A 25772-nucleotide genomic window follows, 5' to 3' on the forward strand; every position below is an offset into this window, starting at 1 on the left:
TGCTGCCGTACCTGTGCTTTTCCGTTTCCGGGGAAAACAACCACGGGAAGCTGGGGGCGGGGCCATGGAAGATAAGATAAAATTAAATTAAATACAATTAAAATTTTAAATTAAATTAAATTAACTACAAAATTACAATTGATAAAAGTTACACATGTAGTTCTGAGAAGGTTTGCAGTATAAAACATCGACATTTACATTCACACATGAAAGATACGCAAAAAGAAGCTAGAATTACCGTTGTCTTCCTAAATGTATCCTACCCTTGTAGTTTTGCCAAAAACAAACAAACAAAAAAACAGAACAACAACGGAACTTTTGTCTTATATTGAGTTTCTGTCCGGACTCGTTAGAAAGGTGCACCACCATAAGCGTGTTGTTTACAATGCAGTCTCCATGCTGAAGTATCTGTAAGTTTGAGGTATTCAGGTTATTCATTCAGTGAACTGACTGGTTGAATCTTTTTTAATTTAACTACAACATATGTGCATAATTTTAAAGGCATAACCGTTAAAGGTGATTAGGGGAGAATAGAGTAGACATAAAGTAAGCTAGCCTATGCTGCTCTACGCGTTAGCTTTACTGAACAATCGCCATGGGGCTCAAGCGACAGAAACAAGCCAAGAAAACCATAAGTTTCTACAAGTACAACTTCAGCTTCAGGCAGCCGTTTCAGATTCTCATCGATGGGACGTTTTGCCAAGCGGCGCTGAAGAACAAGATCCAGATCAAGGAGCAAATGCCCAAATATCTGATGGGGGAGGTGCAACTGTGCACCACACAGTGAGTACGATTACAAACGTAACTTGCTGCTATCTCAACGTGGGGTCCCGGGGTCCCACCAGGGGTCCATGAGGAGAGGAGGTTCGATGGGGTCCCACCAAATTGATGAGCTGTTACTAGAAGTTAACACGGCTAAAGAATGTAGAAGAATGATGTTTTGATATGTTATTCTCTATCAATGCAGTTAGTCATATAATTCTGGACAAAATCTTCTAACAATAAAAAATATATATATTATCAGTTTTGGTCCAAGAGACAAATGGGTGTCCATGGCCTTAATGTGTACTAACTTAGGGATCCTTGATATAAAGAAAGTGTGAGAATCACTGGACCATCTCATAATGTACACTACAGATTTAAAATGTGTCATCCCGTGTCTCTGTGTGTTTTGCCGCAGCTGCGCAATGAAAGAGCTGGAGTCTCTGGGAAAAGAACTGTACGGAGCCAAAATTATCCTGCAGAGGTTTCAGGTCAGGAACTGTAAACATTTCAAGAGCCCCGTTCCTGCCTCGGAGTGCCTGCTGTCCATGCTGGAGGAGACAAACCCCCATCACTACTTTGTTGCCACACAGGTACACACAGTTTATTCACAAACCATATGCAGACTTCTAGCTAGCTGTTATAGGGATTTAGTTCAGTAATAGTCTAGGGAATCTGTGAGAAAAAAATGACCCAACCTTAAACTAATTGCAACAGAAATTATTTGTGTTGTATTCAGCTCTTGAAACCTTCCAATTTAACATACTGAAAATCCCAGAAAATCCCAGTAGTGGAACATTGTCAAAATTGGCATTGTCTCCACAAAGGAGGTGATGTTTTCGGTGCCGTTTGTCTGACCGTTTGTCTGTTAGCAGGAGGAAAACTACTGGGCCGATTTTCATGAAACTTGGTGGAAGGGTGTAGCATGGGCCAAGGAAGAACCTATTACATTTTGGGGCGGATCTGATCCGGGTTGGCTCAATGGAGGGGGCGGGGCTAGGGAAAAGAGTCCGTTGATAGGGATAGGAAGGTCGTAGAGTCTGGATTCGAGAGGTGGGTAGGGGGCATGGACAGGTGTATCGGGGGGAGTGTATGTGGGAGGTGGGAGGGGGTGTGGTCAGGAAAGGGGCGGGGCCAGGGAAAAGCCCTACCAAACATACTGTAACATAACAAAACAAAACATAAATTATAGCTGCTGCGCAGCAAGGGGTCATGGCTGGGCAAGTCTCAAGTCTTTTAGCTATAGTCCAAGTCGCGTCTCAAGTCTTTAGTCACAAGTCCAAGTCAAGTCTCAAGTCTCTTATGGATGAGCTTTCTATCATCTGCTGCATGCAATCCAGTCTGCTTAGATTAGAACACTGCCGTTCATGACAGGGCTGGGGCAGAAGGCAGCAGGTTAAGTACATGGCAGTTGAACATAGAAGCGGAGAGAGTAGGGACAGTGGAGGCAGACAGAGATAGACAGAAAAATTGTTTATTTATACTTTGGCATGTATGACATTACCGATGACATGACAGCAACAACTATGACATCACCCACCCAGTCTGCTCAGCCAGGAAGGATGACATCATTGATGACATAATCACTGATGACATCATTGATGACATCACTGATGTTGTCATTGCTCAAGTGACATCACATCATTAGGTATAGCTGGTATATATCTGCTCCTGGAGTTGTTTGAAACAGTCACTGAAGAACTAAATCTATAAACGAAAATAAATAAACTGACAGTCCTTCAAGTCAGTTTTGGTGGAGCACAAAGTCCTTCATCACTTGTGTTAGTGGTAGGGAGTGGACTTGGTTCAGGCGATGTGTGCCCAGTGCTTGGCGGATCCGGATCCGACACAAGTGGGCCAGACTGCGAGGACATCTCTTGGCCTCCAGAAAGACCCTGAGAGCCTCAGGATCCGCCCTCTCCTCCAGCTGTGCCTGCTCTGTTGTCACCAGGGCCGGGTCAGCACCGTGGTCCAGCAGCAGCTGGACGAAGGCCGTGTTGCACCTGTTACGCAGCACCCACTCCAGCAGGTGAGAAGCCACATCACGGGTCAGAACGCCAGCAGCCTGGAGTAGCAGGTGGAAGCAGTCCAGGTGTTTGTGTGCAGCACTGATGTGGAGAGGGGTCGTCAGGGTGTGTGAGCCATCTATGTTTCTGTTAGGGTCGGCCCCGGCTTCCAGGAGGATCCGGACACAGTCCAGGTGACCGTGGCACACGGCACCGTGGAGAGGCGTCCAGTTATTCTCACCAGCTAGGTCTACCTGTGCTCCCTGTGTGATCAGGTAGTGCACACAGGCAGCATGGCCCAGCCAGGCTGCGAGCACCAGAGGGGTCGACCAACACCCGTAAAGACACTGCTCATTGATCAGCCTTCTGAAGTGGTCTTCCTGCAGCAGGCTCCTCAGTGTGTCCAGGTCTCCTGCCCTGAGGGCATAATAGAGCAGAGGGCCGTCACAGCTGTGTGTCATCATGCTCTGCTTGAACAGCCATTCCTTCAGATGTGTCACTGTACCACACTGACTTGTATGCTGTGTTTTCCACCACTTATATAGCCTCAGCCAGGAAGGATTTATGACATCAATGATGACATCACAATTGCTCAAGTAACATCACTGATGATGTCACAACTGCTTTTATGACATCACTGATGACATCACAACCTCTTATGACATGACTGATATCGCAATGCCTCTGACATCACTGATGATGTCACAATTTATGACATCACTGATGACATCACTGATACTTTGTGTGTGAGAGTGAGTGGATTTATGACATCACTGATGATGTCATCAGTGGGACAGACAGACAAACAGACAGAGCCCTAGCCCCTTATGGCTCATTTCCACCACATTTTACTGCCCTGCACAGCTCGTCACCACTCGGCTCTAATCGTATCAGCCCTATGGACGTTTTGTTTCCACCGCGGATCATCTGCCCCCACCCACCCCCGCCCACAGCTGGTCGTCTAAATAGCGACCGCATATCTGTCCTTCGCTTATAGCCGAAGTAGGCTATAACATAACGTTACAATTAAATCCATCCACAGAACTTTTAAACTGTTTATGAAATACTGGTGCCTCTAAATGACCTACAGTGTACATGGGCAAATGTGACAATCGGCTAGGAGAATGGATATCACTTTGTTGTTACTCAAACTCACATGCATGCACTGCGCGGGGACGGGAGAGGCGCTACGAGGAGAACCCCAGCGGCAACTCAACAGGCAAGACCGCGGCTTCCCCTGCGGTCTAGCGGAGCCAACTACAAAGGGCTTCCCGAGGAGCGCATGTTAAAGCTGAGCAAGGAGATCGATTTGATTTCACCAGCGCCAAAGGCAGCAACACTAAAGACTGATGGAAATAACATAATAGAAGAGAAGGTAAGCTAACTAAACTGGTATCCAGCATTGACAGTAGATGCCTACAGTAAACACGATTCTGCCTGACCAATCAGTCGTCTGCAGTGTTTTCACGTCACCATATAGTACCGGGTCCACAGCCCTAGAACCTCAACAGAGCAGGGACCAAAAGCAGCACGACTCAACCCCGATCAACCCGGGTTGTCCACGTTTTGGGCAACTGTATGTCCCTGTATGTAAAGCACAATGATGTATGTGAGCACTACTGATTATCACATCAACCAAGACATCAAGTACTTTATACCAATATAATATTCCAAAAATTACAATAAATGATGGGTGATAGAAATCATAATGCAAGCTTTATCATGACAAATCTGTCCCTGCTACATCTGTTGGATCTAATGTTGTATTGCAACAACATTCAAGGGAATTTACATTGTAAAAAGCACATGGCTAGTGTGTGTGTGTGTGTGTATGTGTGTGTGTGTCTGCCCCTGCTGCTCAGCCTCCTCAGGCCCGGCTCCAGACCCACATGACAGAGGGGGCCCGTCATTTGCTTGGGGGGGCCAGAGGCCTTGGGGAAAAATTGGGCGTTTTCTTTTTTCTAGTATTTTATTTTTCCAATTTTCAGAGCATAAGAACAAAAAGAAGCTCAGACACAGGAAGAAGAAGAAAAAATATATACATATATATTATCAACATTCCAACACCACAATTAGTCTAGGGAATCTGTGAGAAAAAAATGACCCAACCTTAAACTAATTGCAACAGAAATTATTTGTGTTGTATTCAGCTCTTGAAACCTTCCAATTTAACATACTGAAAATCCCAGAAAATCCCAGTAGTGGAACATTGTCAAAATTGGCATTGTCTCCACAAAGGAGGTGATGTTTTCGGTGCCGTTTGTCTGACCGTTTGTCTGTTAGCAGGAGGAAAACTACTGGGCCGATTTTCATGAAACTTGGTGGAAGGGTGTAGCATGGGCCAAGGAAGAACCTATTACATTTTGGGGCGGATTTGATCCGGGTTGGCTCAATGGAGGGGGCGGGGCTAGGGAAAAGAGTCCGTTGATAGGGATAGGAAGGTCGTAGAGTCTGGATTCGAGAGGTGGGTAGGGGGCATGGACAGGTGTATCGGGGGGAGTGTATGTGGGAGGTGGGAGGGGGTGTGGTCAGGAAAGGGGCGGGGCCAGGGAAAAGCCCTACCAAACATACTGTAACATAACAAAACAAAACATAAATTATAGCTGCTGCGCAGCAAGGGGTCATGGCCGGGCAAGTCTCAAGTCTTTTAGCTATAGTCCAAGTCGCGTCTCAAGTCTTTAGTCACAAGTCCAAGTCAAGTCTCAAGTCTCTTATGGATGAGCTTTCTATCATCTGCTGCATGCAATCCAGTCTGCTTAGATTAGAACACTGCCGTTCATGACAGGGCTGGGGCAGAAGGCAGCAGGTTAAGTACATGGCAGTTGAACATAGAAGCGGAGAGAGTAGGGACAGTGGAGGCAGACAGAGATAGACAGAAAAATTGTTTATTTATACTTTGGCATGTATGACATTACCGATGACATGACAGCAACAACTATGACATCACCCACCCAGTCTGCTCAGCCAGGAAGGATGACATCATTGATGACATAATCACTGATGACATCATTGATGACATCACTGATGTTGTCATTGCTCAAGTGACATCACATCATTAGGTATAGCTGGTATATATCTGCTCCTGGAGTTGTTTGAAACAGTCACTGAAGAACTAAATCTATAAATGAAAATAAATAAACTGACAGTCAGTTTTGGTGGAGCACAAAGTCCTTCATCACTTGTGTTAGTGGTAGGGAGTGGACTTGGTTCAGGCGATGTGTGCCCAGTGCTTGGCGGATCCGGATCCGACACAAGTGGGCCAGACTGCGAGGACATCTCTTGGCCTCCAGAAAGACCCTGAGAGCCTCAGGATCCGCCCTCTCCTCCAGCTGTGCCTGCTCTGTTGTCACCAGGGCCGGGTCAGCACCGTGGTCCAGCAGCAGCTGGACGAAGGCCGGGTTGCACCTGTTACGCAGCACCCACTCCAGCAGGTGAGAAGCCACATCACGGGTCAGAACGCCAGCAGCCTGGAGTAGCAGGTGGAAGCAGTCCAGGTGTTTGTGTGCAGCACTGATGTGGAGAGGGGTCGTCAGGGTGTGTGAGCCATCTATGTTTCTGTTAGGGTCGGCCCCGGCTTCCAGGAGGATCCGGACACAGTCCAGGTGACCGTGGCACACGGCACCGTGGAGAGGCGTCCAGTTATTCTCACCAGCTAGGTCTACCTGTGCTCCCTGTGTGATCAGGTAGTGCACACAGGCAGCATGGCCCAGCCAGGCTGCGAGCACCAGAGGGGTCGACCAACACCCGTAAAGACACTGCTCATTGATCAGCCTTCTGAAGTGGTCTTCCTGCAGCAGGCTCCTCAGTGTGTCCAGGTCTCCTGCCCTGAGGGCATAATAGAGCAGAGGGCCGTCACAGCTGTGTGTCATCATGCTCTGCTTGAACAGCCATTCCTTCAGATGTGTCACTGTACCACACTGACTTGTATGCTGTGTTTTCCACCACTTATATAGCCTCAGCCAGGAAGGATTTATGACATCAATGATGACATCACAATTGCTCAAGTAACATCACTGATGATGTCACAACTGCTTTTATGACATCACTGATGACATCACAACCTCTTATGACATGACTGATATCGCAATGCCTCTGACATCACTGATGATGTCACAATTTATGACATCACTGATGACATCACTGAGACTTTGTGTGTGAGAGTGAGTGGATTTATGACATCACTGATGATGTCATCAGTGGGACAGACAGACAAACAGACAGAGCCCTAGCTCCCTTATGGCTCATTTCCACCACATTTTACTGCCCTGCACAGCTCGTCACCACTCGGCTCTAATCGTATCAGCCCTATGGACGTTTTGTTTCCACCGCGGATCATCTGCCCCCACCCACCCCCGCCCACAGCTGGTCGTCTAAATAGCGACCGCATATCTGTCCTTCGCTTATAGCCGAAGTAGGCTATAACATAACGTTACAATTAAATCCATCCACAGAACTTTTAAACTGTTTATGAAATACTGGTGCCTCTAAATGACCTACAGTGTACATGGGCAAATGTGACAATCGGCTAGGAGAATGGATATCACTTTGTTGTTACTCAAACTCACATGCATGCACTGCGCGGGGACGGGAGAGGCGCTACGAGGAGAACCCCAGCGGCAACTCAACAGGCAAGACCGCGGCTTCCCCTGCGGCCTCGCGGAGCCAACTACAAAGGGCTTCCCGAGGAGCGCATGTTAAAGCTGAGCAAGGAGATCGATTTTATTTCACCAGCGCCAAAGGCAGCAACACTAAAGACTGATGGAAATAACATAATAGAAGAGAAGGTAAGCTAACTAAACTGGTATCCAGCATTGACAGTAGATGCCTACAGTAAACACGATTCTGCCTGACCAATCAGTCGTCTGCAGTGTTTTCACGTCACCATATAGTACCGGGTCCACAGCCCTAGAACCTCAACAGAGCAGGGACCAAAAGCAGCACGACTCAACCCCGATCAACCCGGGTTGTCCACGTTTTTGATCGGTGGAATGAGACAAAAAAGCGAGACGAGCTGTGCGGGGCCGCGTTGATACCAGCGGTGGAATTGGGCCATTAGATAGATAGATGTGCTCATTTTTTATGTATTTCCAGACACTTTTAGAGACACTGAGGAAATAAATTCATTACCGTAACACTTTTTTAATTGGAAATATGAAACAACAATTTTTTTTTTCCAATGGCAAGCACTTCAATATGCTCAAGGGTATCACTCAAAATGTGTATGATTAACAAATACGAAGTTGTAGCTAACATTGCGAGAAATGCCATGTTGTATTACGACTACATCATACTACATGAGGAAAAAAAATCTGTTCTACTTAGAGACTCAACAACCATTTCGGTGGATTCCTTGCCCCCAAAAATGTGGAAATAGACACCAAATTTGTAATTCTAGGTCTAGTTGGAGTCAAGATATGGCCACAATTTTAATAATGGCAGCCATTTAAAAAAAAACGTCATTTTAACATACTTCCACTAATGAGATTTTCTGGGATTTTTACTACAGTGTTTCGGGCATCAATATAAACATAAAAATGTGAAAATAAATTCTGTTGCAATTAGTTTAAGGTCAAACCTTATTTTCCCTAGACTATAAGGGGAACCTGGGATTGGTAGTTCTATTAGTAAGAGCTTTGACTGGGGGAGCAAACCTGCTGTGAAGGACCTTGAATATTAAAACAGTGACATGGAAATTGAGATATTATAAATTGAATGTATTTGATTTGTTTAACTGTCTGTTACTTGATTCGTAATGTTTGGAAACCTCTGGCATAAATCTACTATTTGATGTGTGTGTGTGATGGCCAGGACCACGAGTTGACAGCAGGCCTGAAGAAGATCCCAGGCGTGCCTCTGCTCTACATCATCCTCAACACCATTGTGCTGGACAAGCCCAGCCAGTCGTCGCTGGAGCGCGTCCAGGCCGTACAGATGGGGGCGGTGGTGACGCCGGCGGAGCAGCAGAGCATCCGCAGCCTGAAGGAGGAGCAGGGGCTGGAGCAGAAGGATGGAGAGAGGCGGGGCAGGAAGAGGAAGAGGAAGCAGAGCAAGCCCAACCCTCTCAGCTGTCTCAAGAAGAAGAAGACGAAAGGGCTTCCCACAGCGCCACTGAAGAAAAACACAGAGGGGGAGAAGAAGAAAAGAAGTCGGCACAAGAAACGCAAAGCGGGTGGAGGGGAGAGCGCACCTGCACCCCAAATCACAAAGCCAGTGGTTCCCAAATGGTCTGCCGCCGTGAGGCAAGTCCAGGTGTGCAGTGGTAGTTTGTGAGAACCAGGGGTCTAAATTGAGCTGCCTGGTGCCATCAACTAAAAGGGGACTCAGACAGCTCTAGATTGATCATGAAACATGTAAAATTATGTCACTATTCTAACTGATTAAACATAGAAATTAGGTGCAAAAAGGCCCAAAACAAAAATCATTTTCAACCTATGCCTGTGCTCAACAGATGAATGGACTATTCCTTCTCTGCTGCCTGTATGCGTCTTGCCAACTTGGCGACTTTGTCATTATATTGAGCTACTTTTCAGACCCTCTGGCGACTTTATTTCTCAAAACTTACTAGCGACAAATCTGGCGACTTTTTCTGACCTTGGGAAGCAATGTTTTTTGTTATATGCCCTAATTATTTGGCATAGCTATATTAATACCATGTCATTCAATTTCGTGCAAAGGCAGGCACGTGTGTTCCACCTCCATGTGGTTTCTTCACACTCATGTTCAATAACTCTGGACTCGGCTCGGACTCTTCATTGGTGACTTGGACTTGGACTCGAGATATAGTGGCTCGCCTGCAACACTGGTGTCAACACAGTAACAGGTGTTTTGTTCCTTGCCTTAATATTACGTTAAAGAATTTTTATACACATAACTGCTACGATGAATATGCTGTACAAAAAAAAGTTGAAAGTATGGTCTAACAAGGCAGTTAATAGGAAAGATTAAATTATTATTGTGAAGTGAATATATTGTATTTTTTCATTATTCATAACCACTAAATGTATTTCCTATTACTGAGCCGAACTCTAGAGTCTACAGAGTATTTGTAACATTTCAAAAGCTTATTAGTTGACATTCAACAATTCATTACATTCTCTTTTGTCTGTAACAGATTCTGTTTGCTTCCTGTTCCACACACCTGAGTCTCTTCAACCTGAGCTACAATTATTGTGAATAGGTATATTCATGAATAGGCATTTTTCAGTGGCCATTTTGTGTAAAAAAGGCAGGGTCAACACAGGTGCTAGCAAAACATTGAGGGTTTCCAACTTCCATGATTGGAAGATGGAAACCCTCAATGTTTTGTATGCACCTGTTTACCTTGCCTTTTCGACACAAAACGGCCGCTGTGGAAAAAGGCCCATTGCCACATATACTCTATATATAATCTGTTAAACATCTACGACAAAAGCAAAACCGTTGAATTGTTTGTCAATTAAAAAGTTGTTGAAATGTCACAAATAATCTGTACTCTGTAAAAATTAAATCACTATGAAATTCTGCTATTTCAAAATCATATATGCTGCAATTGCGTACACTATTGTTATATTCTAACTCAGTAAATCCTGAGCAGTGACATCTATATTTTAATGAAATCACTTTTTAAATAATTTAAAGGTTCTAGAAAAAATCTCAATGACAAAAATGTACCATGTATCAGCCCCGCTCAGGCGAGGCGCACAGGCTAGGGGCAAAACGCTGGTGACTGGCCTGAGATACCTGCTGAGGATGCAGAAGGGTTCCAAACAATGCGATTGCTCTGACCACACTTCCACCAAGGAATAGCGCAGTGAGAAGGAACCTGCAACATCGTATCGTCGCTCCTGCAGTTGTTTCTGCTCGTAGCAAAGCATCTTTGATGTTTAAACATGATGCCAGTCGGACAAGAATACTGGTCACAGTATTTGTTTTATTAGAAAAAAGCTCCATAACAGTTGCCGGGACTCGGGACTACAGGCATGGCATAACAGTTCTGACACATAGTTTTCTTTCTTTTTTTCTGTTGGTATCTACAACATTTGTACTTTGAGTTTTATACAAAATAAAAAAGCAAGTTTACAGGCACATAGTTTAAAATATAAGATGCACCGAAACATTACACGATATACAATTTGAAAGGGAGTGGATATCAAAAACAATGCATTCAGCTGTCTTTTGCAAAAGGATGAGAAAAGTGTAGCTAGAATGAGTTGGTGGTCTGCTTGTTCTTCGGATTATAAAAATGTATCTGGCTTTTAAATCAAATTATTTATAAATATCCAATGAATGCTTATTCTATATAACTATTATATTACTATAATCAATGACTATAGAACAGAAGCTGTTTTACACTCACAGGTAGCTACTTGATTTTCACTATCAGAGTTTATTCTGGAAGTGGCACTCTGGTAGACCACAACAGCCGAATAGTCTCAATTGCCAATATATTGTAGCCAAACCACTAACCATCTGCAAAGGGGATACCAGACAAAACAAATGAGTCCTGAACATGAAACTCATTTCAAGAACAAGGGAATTCTAGTAGTTAAGACAGTATACAAAAATGCAGTTTCTGGAACAATTGAACTCTGATAACATATTTCACAACAGAGCATGCAGCTATGGCAGACGACTGCTGTTCACATAATCTACAGCCAGGTTGATCCAACTATGGAGCCCTGTTTCAAACATTTGCCAATTGTTGAGAGGCATAAACATAGTCAGTGATGCGAGTAAAGTTGAGCAATCTAAAGCGAAAAATAAGAATGTAGAGTCTGGAATGCTCGAGGCTGCTAACCTGCAGTTGGAGACTACTAACTGCTAACTGTGGGTGGGGGTCTGCAAATCGCTACCTTGGGTAGCTGTAATTGTTTAAGCATGATGCTGCAGAACCTGGATGATGTTTAAGCATGATGCTGCAGAACCTGGATGATACACTACATGCTCCTTTTGGCTGAAGCGTATAAAAAATGAGAACCTTCCCCCACAGTAATGGGACACCCAAACCGTGTTATTCAGACCTGATTCCTCTCATGCACTGCTTGACATTAAGACCAAAAAAAAGCACATGGAAGTAAAAACAAAAATACACGAGGACACACAAAATAAAAAAAAATACACATCATATACAAAATAACAAACCCAAACAAATAAAATTATGATAAAAACAAAACAAAAAACAAGCCAGTGTTGTGCTGACCAGATGCAGGGGGGTAGGGTGTTTCTGACCAGATGCAGGGGGTAGGGGTGTAAGGGTGTTTCTGACCAGATGCAGGGGGGTAGGGGTGTAAGGGTGTTTCTGACCAGATGCAGGGGGTAGGGGTGTAAGGGTGTTTCTGACCAGATGCAGGGGGGTAGGGGTGTAAGGGTGTTTCTGACCAGATGCAGGGGGTAGGGGTGTAAGGGTGTTTCTGACCAGATGCAGGGGGGTAGGGGTGTAAGGGTGTTTCTGACCAGATGCAGGGGGGTAGGGGTGTAAGGCTGTTTCTGACCAGATGCAGGGGGGTAGGGGTGTAGGGTGTTTCTGACCAGATGCAGGGGGTAGGGGTGTAGGGTGTTTCTGACCAGATGCAGGGGGGTAGGGGTGTAGGGTGTTTCTGACCAGATGCAGGGGGGTAGGGGTGTAGGGTGTTTCTGACCAGATGCAGGGGTGTTTCTGACCAGATGCAGGGGGGTAGGGGTGTAGGGTGTTTCTGACCAGATGCAGGGGGGTAGGGTGTTTCTGACCAGATGCAGGGGGTAGGGGTGTAGGGTGTTTCTGACCAGATGCAGGGGGTAGGGGTGTATGGTGTTTCTGACCAGATGCAGGGGGGTAGGGGTGTAGGGTGTTTCTGACCAGATGCAGGGGGTAGGGGTGTATGGTGTTTCTGACCAGATGCAGGGGGTAGGGGTGTAGGGTGTTTCTGACCAGATGCAGGGGGTAGGGGTGTAGGGGGTTTCTGGAATAGAAAGAACAGGGCGAGTGGTACGTTGCGTCTCCTAGACGACGTGGAAGCGAGGCCCGGGCGTGGCGATGATGTCGCTGTAGTGCTCCTCCTGGAGGAGCTCCACCGCCTGCTGCTTCTTCAGCACCAGGAAGCTGTAGAACTTGGCGGCGGCCTGTTTCTTGTTGTTGTTCTTGCACAGCTCCAGCAGGCTGACCGACTGGGTGCCCGTCTTGGCCATCACCCTCTGTGGCAAAGAGAGGCGGGTCAGGGAGGGAAAGGCTCTGACCATTCACAGGCATTCACTCTAAAACTAGTCTGGAAGTCTAGGGATGTTTATTGTTTTTATAAAAATAAATTAAATAAAACCCCCCTTCATTACCTCGCATTCCTCTATCATAGTCATTCTAGAGGCGCAGAGATATTTTGGTACATCTATTGTCAAGGTGCTGTGACTGACCTTACAATTAACTGCTTGAATATATGGTGCTCTATGAATCAAAGGTTACTCAACTGCTCTCATTGTAAATCAGCTAAATAGCTCAAATTTAAGTGGCATCCCTGCCTCATGAGATAGTACACAGTAGGGATGTTCATCAATTGTCGAAAATCGATAATTGATCGTTAAGGATTGGAATCGATCCTGTGGAATTTGGATCGATTTTGTTATTAAAAAAAAATAAATTTGACTAGGTTTGGGTGGAATTCATTCCTCCTCGCCCCACTCCATTGCACAGCCGACTAACGTGAGGTGGAGCTTCATATAGTCTCTAGTTTTCTGGCTGGGCACGGGCCTTTGTGCCAACAAAACTGTTTTAAACATGGGGAATTCACACCGGCATGCGCCGGGCGGGGACAGCAGAGTGTTGGAGAGGAGACACATTGAAGTAAAGAGTTCATTGAGGAGAACACGTTGTCTTTCGTATTTTCTGCCATAGGCATTCATTTTGTAAAAAAAAAATATATATAAAAAAATATATAAGTATTAATATGATCGATAATCGATAATTGATCATTAATTTTCACCGATTATCGATTATGGAAAATTTTCAAAATGAACATCCCTAGTACACAGAGAGGGACACAACATATGAAGTAGAGAAGGGGTAATGTGCAACAGACATCATAAGATTGAACTCCACAACTGTACTGTTCACGTCAGCCGCCTAGTGGTAAATACAAGTAGCAGGCTTTGATATCTCCCACTTGGTGCGGAAATTTGTGGAAGCATGTCAACACAAGCAGTAAACATAGCAGGAATTCAGTCTGGAGCCCAAGTTAATCACAATCAATCAATATTTGCAGCAGTTTAATATTTAAAATCCCTAAATAAAAATGACTATGGGACGCGAATGTTGCAACAAGATATCCTGAAGTCATCCCGTCCTGCTTCTTCTGATATGACGTCTGCATTGGTTCCAGTGTTTAACCCGTTCTGTCCTGGTAGGTCATGTGACACACGTACCTGGAGGCCATGGAGCATCTGCTGGGTTCTCTTATTCCACCTCTTCTCCTCCTGGTCCTGGTCTCCCCCCTGCCCCTCCTCTTCCTGACAGACAAAGACACGGTGACAAACTTTGAGGGAGAATACCTATGGCCGGGCCAATCTAGGACTGAAAATAATCTTTAAATGTTAATTATGTCACTAGTATGGTTTCCATTACAGGTCTAAAAAAATCAACAACAATGATTTCAACCCCCGCCTTGAAGTGTTACTCACCTCCTCTTCGGAGTCATCGTCCTTCTTCTCCTTGCTCTTCTCAAGCAGATCCAACTCTATCATCTGGCTGATGTTGGTCGTGGTTTCCTCTGGGGGCAAATCCACACCGGACACATCCAGCTGCTGGGGCACAGCAGGCTCCTGCTGCTGCTGCTGCTGCTCCAGAGTACCCATCTGGAGGGAAGGAGAGAGCAGGTGAGGGGGGAGGACAGGGAGTCAAGAGAAAGACAGAGAAACCATTTGAGAGTGACAAAATTCAGAGCGAGAGAGAAAGGTGAGTACAGGAAAAGAGGGAATGCAGAAAGAGTAGAAAGAATGAATGTCCTGACGTCAACAAAGATGGAAATGACGTCAGCGGTAGAATAGTGGAGGATGGGTGGTGAGAGTGTGTCAGTATAGGCAGAGCCTGCTGCTAGGAGAACAGCTGTACTCACAGGCAGGGCGGGCTCTGTGTCCTGGGCCTTGCGTTTGAGGCCGCGCTGGGAGGACGGAGGGGGCATGGCCGTCTCGTCCAGCGTGGTCCTGCTGCCCTCCATGGCTGAAGCCTGCAGAACACTGGGCTCCTCCATGATAGTCTGGTCTGGAGGAGGAAAGAACATACCTATTAGACAAACTCACAGCCCAGAAGGAGCCATGTGCTTTAACTCTCCTGCATCCTCGATTTAACAATACTCAGGGTATATGCAGGAGGAATCCTGAAGTTCAATTCAATACCAATTAAGACATGTTTTAATTAAGACCCTTTCAACATATTTTAAGACCTCAACGCCATGTTCGTCACATCAGCGATAGGGATGTAAATCACAAGTTTCATCACAATACGATTTTATATAGATTGTTTGGACAACGATACGATATTTTCTGATATCACAAAATCTGCCACGATACAATTTAGATTCACTTCGGGGATCTGTGATCGATATGAGACGATATCATCACATGCCCATTTAACACAATCAGCACAATAGCTACAAATTTAGACTTTTTAATACTTTTTAAGGGCCTTAATTTTTCCCTAAATTGATTGATCAACTTTCAATACTTTTCAAGACGCCGTGGATACCCTGAATACTTGTTTCAGCTGTACTGAGTATGATGGGGAAATAAATGCTCAGTCTACTTAATTTGATTCTAAGTCCAGTCTTTCACAAGCCTGTCCAGTCTGTCACTCACAAGCCTGTCCCCTCCAAAACCCAGACTACTGCTGCTGCTTTACTTGCGAGGCCAGCAGGCTTTGTCTTCAATCCCTCAGATATACCTGCCACCTGCAAATTACATGCCTATGCTAGTGCACGTGCTAGTGCTAAAACACAAGCCCCTCATATTTCCGTTATAACTTCTAGATGTCAAAAGTAGAATTAAAACATCAATACTAGACACACGTGTCTTCTTACCAATGATGTCTCTCTGCTGGTGGGTCAGGGTCTCCTCCCTGGGCACCTCGGGGTTCTCCAGGTCCTTGAGGAACTCGTCCAGACTGTCAGCCTCACCACCCTTCCTCCTCTTCCTCATCTCATCTGGTACCAGCGGTGTCAGACACCTTGTGAACATCTGGACACAGAAAAAGAAAGAGGAAGGGACAGAGACAGGGAGATTATCAAATATATCAGTTAGAAGTGCGAATGTGTGACAATAAGTAGGACACAAAGCGAGGGAACTTCCAACAGCTCTTAATGACAGCAGGTAGGAGATAGTAGATCAGTACGCTTAATGTCAACATTATCGCAAAGTGTATCACTGCTCATCAGTGTAAAGGCTCTATACAGCGGCATTATTATAGCTAAATGCTAATCCCAACTGTTTTGCTACATATTGAGATCACAACTACCGGTACTAAGCGAATGGACGTCATCAATGCCCCGCCTTCTTATTGACCATTACCTCACTGCATATAGTTATACCTGATTAGTTCAACAGCCCCTAAGGCTCGGTTACCTTGAGCAGCCTGGCGTTCCAGAGAGGCTGAGCGGGCAGAGAGAAAAGCTTCTCCACTCCTCCAGTCTCCTTCCACATCATCAGCTTCTTGGTGGGTGGTGCCAGGTCCAGGGTGGTGACGATGTCAGAGTAGTCGGAGAGCTGCGCACGGATGGTCTTGCTGTCCAACTCCTTCACACTGTCCACAATCAGCTTCCTCTTGCGCTTCGCCTTGGTCTCCTTCACTGCACAGGGTGAAGGAAAACAGAGACAGATCAGCGCAGCAAATCAAAATAGCTCTGAAATTTGATGCAACAAGGGCATTTATAAATAAGTCATGGCGGAAGGAAAAGCCTGAAAAATCCCACCAATGGATACTGACATATCTGTGATGTCAAGGGAGACTAGACATACCTGTGATGTCACAGGAGACTAGACATACCTGTGATGTCAATGGGCTCCAGAGCAAAGGCTTCTTCCTCGTTGTGAACCAGAGTGGTCTGTTCCGTCTGGTCGGCCATGGCTGGTAGAGGCTCTGTTGGGCCGGAATCGGGGCTGTCTGGGGCTCCCGCTACAAACGCACAACACACACACAGGTATGAACTCACAATCAGGGTGCTATGAGATCATGTGAATAATACCACATGGTATTTCTCTTTAAGAACTTTCCGTGGCAACTCTGAACAACACAGAATGACTCATTTCGATATTTATATATCATGGTATATGGGCAATTGCACTTTAACAGTTTATAAGACAAGAAGCTACTGCAACACAAGCCAAAGTGTCATTATGCTCAGGCTCTGGTTGAGGTGCAGTACTGTGTGGAACGCACCTGAGAGGGCATCAAAGTCGTCTTCGTCGTCCCCGTGGTCCTGAGGCATCAACACGCTCTCTGTGATGGCAGGAGGGTCGTCGAAGATTCCACCTCCATCCTCGTTACTCAGCAGCTTGTCCACTGCACACACATACATTATTTATTAGGTTTATTCTACCATTTCACACAATGCAAGTTACTCTCGATAAGAACATCAGCTACACGCTTAAAACTATGTATACTGAAGAGAGGGGCGACAACAAAGTGGAGGAGGAATAGTGTGTACTCATCTTTAAGTGAAGATAAGCTGATAAGATAAGATTGATAAGCTGCTCATTCTCAATGGGCTTTAATTAAAGAATACATTCACCTCTTAATCTATACAACAGGCCATAGGAAGAGCAGCAGACAATAGGATGAGAATAACGCATTCAGACAGAGTTGCTGTCTAAAGCCAACTATGGTAAGTCTGAGCCACTAGTCACTAGTAGTTGGAGAAAAAAACATTCTTCAGCAGGAACAGAGGTGCAACTGTAAAATGTTGAGCAACTCAAAAGCAGACCTGCCATCATCTCCAATATAAACGGTTGACTTCTTAGTCAAGTTAATTAGGGATGAACCAATATTTTTCTGAGGCTGATAGATACTGATAATTATTTTCACAAACAAAATATGTTATTCTGTTGCCATTGACACTCGTAGAAAAAAAGTTGATGCAGATAAGACAGTTGATTGGTGCATCCTGATTGCAATCAAGTGGAGGTTCTTTGGCTAAAATATTGACTCAGGACAGAAGAAGAAGAAAACTAATACCATCTCATTCAGCTCCGCCTTACCCAGCATGCCTCCCTCACTGCTCTCCATGGGGTTGTCTCCGAAGTCGTCTTTGTACTGGTCGTCGTACTCCAGGTGATTGGACTTGTCGGTCATCGGGTTAGCTCCGCCCTCAGCCTCCAGCAGCAAGTTGGAAGCCGACGCGCCCATGATGTCCACCTCAAAGGCGTTCTCCTCCCGCATCAGCTCCCGGTTGTCCATCCCAAAGTCAGCTGCACAACACAATTGACTATTTTTATACTGCCCATATGGTCAATGTGTAGAGTGTGGGTAAGTGGAGGATATGATATCGACCCAGATCATAAAAATTTGCCCAATGAAAACAGCAGACTTGTGGATGCAATGTATGCGGGAAAAGCAAATATATGACGCTCGCCTCCCTCCCAACGGCTATGGTGAATGTCCCCCCCTGCGCAAAGTGTTTATCTTTGCCCAAATCCTCCAGCAGAGCTTCTCAGTTGCTAACAGCAGATGATTTTGCCCATAATGTGGCAGCTCCCAGGTGTCTGTGTCTAAATGTATGAATGTGAAGCACAGTCCCGCTGAACAGGAGAATGCACGCTCAGCAAAACTGCAGTGTAATGATTAAGGTTAAACAAACAAATAAATAAATAAATAAAATAAAACTCGAGCTATCGCGCTAACACAGTCTGTCCAGAGAGAGATATAAACACCTGGCAAAGCACTCAAAATGGCTTCTGTGGTAGTCCCTGCTACAATAGATGTCTCCACCAGGACCACGTTGTGCCTTGACGACACACTCACACAGACTCACAAGGTGACAGCAATACCAGCCCGGCTGTGAAAGCAATACTGATGCCTACCAAAGTCATTTTCCTGTAGCAGGCTGAGGTTGCCCACCTCCTCTCTCATGGTGATCTCCTCCACTCTGCTCTGGTTCAGGGTGAACTGCTGGGCCACATCAATGTCACTATAAAAAAATATATACCGCACAGTCAATTTAACATTTACATTTCATTTACAGTACTCCCTCTCCAATTTAATCTCATTTGTAGTGGTGGCAGCCTGGGGGGGGGATAAAGAGACAGTGATCAGCAGAAAAGACTGTGTTGCGTTCCGTGCATTTTGTGATGTGTTGTAATCTCATTTTCAGCGTATCCACTTTCCTGCACCTTGCCTCGTCTACATTTCATGATTTCCTACATTTCCCAGAAGGACTTTCAACAACCCCCAGAGAACAGTGTGAGCTTGTTCTATTAATTAGCTCTGGGTTATACTGTACATGTAGGCAGAGAGAGAGCAATAGTGATAAGTGAGAGTTTTTCTAGTTGAGAAAAGTAAGAGTTGTACCCCTTACTCAAAATGTTTTAGGATGGATTTTCCCTTGAATATAGTACCATGGCACACAAGAAACAAAAACATTTGTCCCCATGGCTTCACATACAAACAGCACACACACACACACACACACAGAGGACTCACTCTAGGTCTGGTAGCGGCTGGTCAAAGTCGTGGAACTCCTCTGGCAGGGTGATGGCGTTGTAGGCTGCTTCTCTGTTCTCCTCTGGCAGATCCACCACACCTGAAACACCACAGAGCAGAGGTGGTGAGTGATGCTCTACTTTAGCAGTTTATGTATGGGAATTGACAATTTATATACAGTAGTATATGTATTTGTTTATTTTAAAAAATAAAAAAGAAGAAAAAAAAGTAGCCAAATAGAGATGGATATTTCCCCAAGGTTGCTGTTGCTTTGGCGTTGACAGGATATACCGTAAATTCCGGACTATAAGGCGCACCGGTGTATAAGCCGCACCTTCAAAGTTGACTATTTTTTTCTTATATAAGCCGCACCGGACTATAAGCCGCGGGTGTTTTAATGTTTTTTTTTTTTTTTTTTTTTTGTGTTTTAATGTTTAATTACCATATGTAATGCTCTCATTTATTAACATTTCAACAAAACAACATAACACAACACCACCTGTGTTGTTATTTACAGTGCACACAGTGTCATACAGTGTCATACAGTGTCATACAGTGTGGTGAAAAGAGGGCAAGAGAGGAAATTAAAACAGAAGTGGATTTATAGTTAGAAAGAGTGCTAAAAAAGAGAGATTTTTTTTTTTTTTTAATCCATAGATAAGCCGCACCGTTATATAAGCCGCAGGGGCCAAAAAAGGCCAAAAAACGGGAAAAAAGGTGCGGCTTATAGTCCGGAATTTACGGTACTTGTATTTGCATTGTTGTGTGTGTGAGGATACTTTTATGTGAGAGCATGTGGGTATGTGAATGTTAGTATCTAAGTATGAGTATGGTTTGTAGTATTGCTTGCTCTAGTCATGTATGCATTATGGGGGTAAATCACTAAATTGAAAAATATAAAAACTTTCACACAGAATTCCAATATATCTGCTGACTTGGTTGGCAGCAGACATATTGAAGGAGGTAGGCTAGTAGCCGTCAAACAATAGCATTTCTGAGCAGCGCTGAATATTGTGTTTCTCAGGGTAGTAGAAGAGACCAGCTTAGTCAAATCTTTGACCAATACAGACTGAGTTAAGGTGACACCTAGATGACAGGATAGTCTCAGTCAGTGCCAGGATCTTCTTTGGGTCACCCAGGCTTGACTGGTCACATTTTGTTCCCTACCTGGTCTGAAGGCCATCTTGATCTTGATGAAGGCCTCGTTACAGTCGGCCAGCAGGTACTTGGCCTTCCTGTGGTAGATCCTCACCACCCCCAGGAGCAGATGACCTGATGTACGCAGCGCCATCTTCACCTGGGAAAAATTACATGTACATCCAATCCATACTTCATTACTATCAACACATTTCTTAGACCTGTCGAATCACATACGTCAATATTATTTGCCGTTGCTTCAGCACCACCTTGATAGCAATGTGATGTTACTTAAGCTGATAATGATACACCGCCATTTTTGCATGTAAAGGCTGAGTAGCTTTGATACACTTTAAGACAGTCCAGCAGACATTAAATGCTGGAAGTCTCAAAACTTTCTTCGACTTCCCACCCAGCAATGTATCCGAGGTTGCTACAGTAGATTTGGCACACTAAAGTAAAACTGCTTGGACTTTTTGAAATAGGCTGCTGGCGATTGGGGAAGAACAACAAAAAGTTTTTGTGATTAGTTTTAGTTTATTGTGTTTTTAAAACACAGAATCACCAAACTCAGAAACACCAAATGCAACACAACACTCCGTCCGTCCACCATCTCATTTGACAGTGAATGGGAGCTGTACAAGGAACCCTGAAAATACCTTGGGACAGATGATGCTCTCCACGCTGCTCTCCAGATTGCATTCAAACACATGAGCCTTGGTCAGCTTCTTGTCCCAGTGGGCCGCCAGCCAGATTTTGGCCAGCGGCCCACGTTTGCTGAGGACAAAGTGGGCGTAAAACATCGTGCCAGCGCCTTCTCACGGCAAGGGAAAGGGGAAGGGGGCCACCAAGCCTGGATGGAGGAAACAACAGAAAGAGAAATAATAACACACGATTCAAATGACAACCTTGAAAGATGGTAAGTTGGGAACAAAGCATGGCACCTGAAAGGACAACTTTATTGTGTTGTCTGAGCTAATAGTAAATAGTCTCTCTTTCAAGTCTAACGTTAAATGGGAATAGTCAGTGACAGCAGTTCATAGCAGGATGCAAGATTAATTTGGAGTACTTTCCTAAACATGTGGAAGGCATGTGGAAGGGGGCGGAGGCTGCACAATATAAAAACACTAAGCTAGGTCTGACAGCTAATTTAGCCATAGCTACGTAAACGGATAATTTCCGTGTTTCCTGCATCCCTAGACCAAACGTTGAGGTTCGACTAACGTTACTTTTTTATCACTGCAAAAACGCCACAAATAAAATCACACCAACGTTTTGAAAAAGTTCTATTTCTGTTACGTTAACGTCAGTCGAGTGAAAAACGTTACAGAAAACGCGTTAGCCCCTAGCTAACGCAATTTAGCGATAGTTAGCCATAGGTAGCACGCACTATTTGCGAGCGAAGCAGTTTATAAATCGCATTGTATATTACCTTGTTAAACAAAATAATGACTTGTATCACTACAGGTGATGATGCAGATGCCGCCCAGCCTCCCTTGCTGTGTGTGTGTATGTGTGACAAGCTAATGTTAGCTGTTGGTTAGCTAGCTAGCGTTAGCACTGTCATTCACAAACAGAGCACTGCGAGGCTTGTTCATTTTTATGCAGCCAACTGCTTTAGTAACACGTAATCGATTGCACGTCCACATACAGATATAGCAACTCACCAGTTATCGTTATTGTGCTTTTCCCGTTTTGGCGGCCGTAGTGTTGCTAGTGGGAGCTGTTTTTCCGCCACCCCTCCTCCCACAGAAAACAAACAAGATGGCGCCTCTCGCTTTTCATTTTCCGCCCGCCCAAAGGAGCTTTTTGAATCCACAGGATGTTGCTGCCAGTCAGCTGGACGTGTGTGGTGCTGATGTGCTGATGTCAATATTATTTGATGCTTAGTTGCTATCATACTCTATTTTAGCTGCTGAAAATATCTTGACATTTTGTGAATGTGTAAAGACATTTGTAGTTGCACACAGGCAGGAACGACTATGCAAGATAACATTGCTGTGGAGTTGGCTTGTGGTGAACCTCATACAGTGACATGCCGCTTATTGTCCACCAGATGGCAGTATATGCATTTCAGTGCTCCCGGGGCCAGATGCGGCGTAATTTCACAATGAAAACCAATGTTAAAGTTTGACTGCAGCTCCAGATAAATTGTCAAATATGTCCAGTACACTATGCCATTTTGCATAGTGCTCTTGTTTTACTTGATATGTTTTTATCATGTTTTTTTGATTGTCTGTATCTCTTGTCTGTAATTTTGTCACTTTTATAATTGTTTTGCTGTAACAGGGTGCCCTTGAAAATGAGAGCTTGCTCACTGCTGTATAAAGGTCAAATAAATATAAATAAATAAAATGTCACTGTGCAAACTCTGCATGGCTCTCACTTCACTGGTGAAGTAGAACAATAAACAAAAACAACCAAATATATATATATTGCCAGTGTGGACTCTGACTGCCAGTGTGGACTCTGTCTGACTGTTTCAATTTGTGTGCCGGCCACAGCTATCTCTCAGTGATGCTGCCTGAGGCAAGAATTAAATATGATGACGCCTATCTTGCTCCGAGATTCACAGTGAATGTGTTATAGGAGATGAGGAGAGGCCAGTCTGTGTTTTATGTCTGAAAACCCTGGCAGTGGACAGTATGAAACCCAACAAATTAAAAAGACATGTGGAGACGTTGCAGCAACCGATACAGTGAATAAGACTTAATACTCTCACAAATGGACTTGCTAATTTTTCTTGACAAATATTTGTTCTTTTTTGCACAGATATAACTTTATTGATATCGTTCTAATAAAGTGATTGCACATTTTATTTTATTTTTTGTCTGTTGGAGCAATCTATACTTTGTTATCGTTCTAGCAAAGTGATTCCAATTGCAATCTCTGTTTGATTTTTATTTATTTATTTATTTATTTTAATTTTTTTGAAAAAGCACAGATGGAGCAATCTAGTCACAAAATGTCACAAAAGCCGTATATAAAGTTGAAATGGAAGTATTTTTTTTATTTGGACAACATTACTGAAAGAAAATAGAAAGGAATGGTCATTAGTTTTTCCACTTCCCGTTTGACGTAAATATGCGCATGAAGCACTTCAAATACATTTATTATATAACTTCCAACTTGAGTGGTATGTATTTGTGGATTGTATGATATGTATCAAGGTTTGGTGCATTTGGTTTTGGACAGGAAAACATTTTGTGCATTAAGTTTTTCTTTTATACAAATTGACAATTCTGGCTGAAAGAGATTGACACCCTCTCATTTGGGATTCACTTTTTACATTTAGACAGCGTTTATGTCAAAGTAGTTTTACAACTCAAATATAAGAAATGGCAAATATCACATAAAATAATAGCACTGGAAACTGTACAGTGATGTAAAACAGCAAGGGAAGGCAGGGAATTACCAAACTTCAATGATGCTGGAACAGTCCTTTAAAGTTTGACCAACATTTTGTAAACAGATGATATAAACTGTACTGTAAACATGTTATATACTGAGAGACAGCAGCTGCTCTCCTGTAAAATCTACTACAGCAGGTATACTAATGCACTTACTTTTGACTCCAAGCCATTTAGGGTAAATATTGACAAAGAGCTATCAAATCAAAGCGGTTTTGAGGAACCGTCACACCTTCATCTCACAGATCCAGCTCTCCTTGTCGTTGCATGACTGGTCCCACCATCTGTCAGATATATTACTCAGCACAGCACAGTCCTCCTCCTTGTTGTTACTACCGTCAGGCTGGTCCTGTCTCCAGTACCTGAAACAGAGGAGGACAATGAGTCAAAACCTGTGGTGAAGACATCATCCTACTGTAGATGACTCTGAAGTGAAGTCTCATAGTCAGAACTTAATGTGATGTCTTACGCTGTGGTCAGAGGTGACCCATCCACCCATTTCCAGGTCCCTTCTTCCTCTGTGTCTGTCAGACCAATCCACACCCTCCTGTTTAGTCCAACCAGGAATTCCTGTTTGGGGAGATGCAATTAGAGGGTTCGCACGCACGCACGCACACACACACACACACACACACACACACACGCACACACACATACACACACACACACACACACACACACACACACACACACACACACACACACATACACACACACACACACACACACACACACACCTGTTCCTCTCTGCTGTTGATGATCACCAGATAAGTTCCTCTCTGCAGACAGTCCTGCCTGCTCTCTTCCCAGGTTTTCCGCTCATCAGAGACGTAGTACCACTTAGAGTCAAATTCAGTCCAACAATTAGACCTTCGGGCTGCGTCAAATCAACACAACAAAGCAAAACAAAACAAAACATGTATGTTAAATGATCACACTCACACATAAAATAACTATGTGAACTGCTTTCATTTAATGATGTTTAACTTATTATGATCAAAATTGACTCACTCTCGGTACATAAACTCGGTCTCAGGATGGTCTGTAACTGGCCAGCCAGGCTGTTGTAACGGGTCTGTAACTGGTCTCTCTCTCTGGTCAGGTCATTACTGGTCTGCTCTCTCTCTTTAGTCAGGTTGTTGTAACTGGTCTGTAACATGTCTCTCTCCATCTTCAACAGCTCAATCTTCTGTAAATCTGAATTATCTGAAAGCAGCAGAAAACCATGTTCCTTGAATTAGTCCTACTAGGTTTGAGGAATTGAGATATCTGCTTCTCTTGGCAGTGACCAAACATAAGGAATTGAAAATAGAAAGACACTCACGCACGATGAGACGCAGAGAGACGTTGAGAGCAGCTTGTGTAGCACACAGCAGCCCAAAGCTCACCAAGACCAGCTTGTAAACTTTTCCCTCTGCGGAACAAACATTCACATGTAGGACAGCAGCTCACAAAACCATTTCCACTGCGCACTGCTGTTGAGTGTGAAGACAATGTATCAAGCAAATGTGACATCTTCAAATGATCTTCCCATATTTTCCTTACCATGTCTCTTGGCTGCCTGCTGACGCCCCTCAGCAGAATTAGTCATCATGAGATGATCATCATTGATCTCAGTTATTTCAAGTTAATCTCGTCGGAGAGACCTCGCCATGCTGCATCTCTCTCTGCTTGTGGCTTCTGCATCTGGGTGGGAGTTGACACCCACCCATTGTGGTCTATGTGAAAGTTTTCATCAGCCCGCTTATGCCCCACCTTTGCTCTCTTCCTGTGGTTTAAGTTAAAAGAATCAGCCAGGCACATGGGGGTTTTTGTACTACTTCACAG

The 25772-nt window shown here is 44.3% G+C and overlaps 3 protein-coding genes across 4 annotated transcripts; 1 reads left to right on the forward strand and 2 right to left on the reverse strand.

Moving 5' to 3' along the window:
* The first annotated feature begins 383 nt into the window (after window positions 1-383).
* On the forward strand, window positions 384-9714 carry utp23 (UTP23 small subunit processome component). Its single transcript, XM_083645676.1, has 3 exons — window positions 384-783; window positions 1181-1355; window positions 8577-9714. Exons 1-3 carry the CDS (start codon window positions 596-598, stop codon window positions 9036-9038), a joined length of 825 nt encoding a protein of 274 aa, XP_083501802.1. The 5' UTR covers window positions 384-595; the 3' UTR covers window positions 9039-9714.
* Window positions 9715-10657: 943 nt separating this feature from the next.
* Window positions 10658-22300, reverse strand: rad21b (RAD21 cohesin complex component b). Of its 2 annotated transcripts, XR_014553135.1 has the most exons (15): window positions 22203-22300; window positions 21195-21388; window positions 20566-20695; window positions 19399-19498; window positions 18780-18886; window positions 17958-18167; window positions 17140-17262; window positions 16747-16875; window positions 16326-16549; window positions 15785-15941; window positions 14825-14970; window positions 14391-14564; window positions 14136-14219; window positions 11672-12917; window positions 10658-11639 (listed from the first exon to the last, which is right to left on the reverse strand). XR_014553135.1 is itself a non-coding variant. In XM_083645675.1 (14 exons), exons 2-14 carry the CDS (start codon window positions 21336-21338, stop codon window positions 12726-12728), a joined length of 1920 nt encoding a protein of 639 aa, XP_083501801.1. In that variant the 5' UTR covers window positions 21339-21388; window positions 22203-22300; the 3' UTR covers window positions 10658-12725. The 2 variants fall into 2 exon arrangements, 1 of the variants encoding a protein (XP_083501801.1); XM_083645675.1 differs by having other exon boundaries at window positions 10658-12917.
* Window positions 22301-23665: 1365 nt separating this feature from the next.
* LOC310784662 (C-type lectin domain family 17, member A-like) lies at window positions 23666-25379 on the reverse strand. The gene is made up of 5 exons (XM_083645679.1): window positions 25270-25379; window positions 24957-25151; window positions 24683-24822; window positions 24415-24515; window positions 23666-24307 (listed from the first exon to the last, which is right to left on the reverse strand). The coding sequence occupies exons 2-5, from the start codon at window positions 25114-25116 to the stop codon at window positions 24172-24174; spliced, it is 537 nt and encodes a 178-aa protein (XP_083501805.1). The 5' UTR covers window positions 25117-25151; window positions 25270-25379; the 3' UTR covers window positions 23666-24171.
* Window positions 25380-25772: the final 393 nt, after the last annotated feature.

This window comes from Poromitra crassiceps, assembly GCF_964638095.1.
Source record: "Poromitra crassiceps genome assembly, chromosome: 11".
Classification (NCBI taxonomy): Eukaryota; Metazoa; Chordata; class Actinopteri; order Beryciformes; family Melamphaidae; genus Poromitra; species Poromitra crassiceps.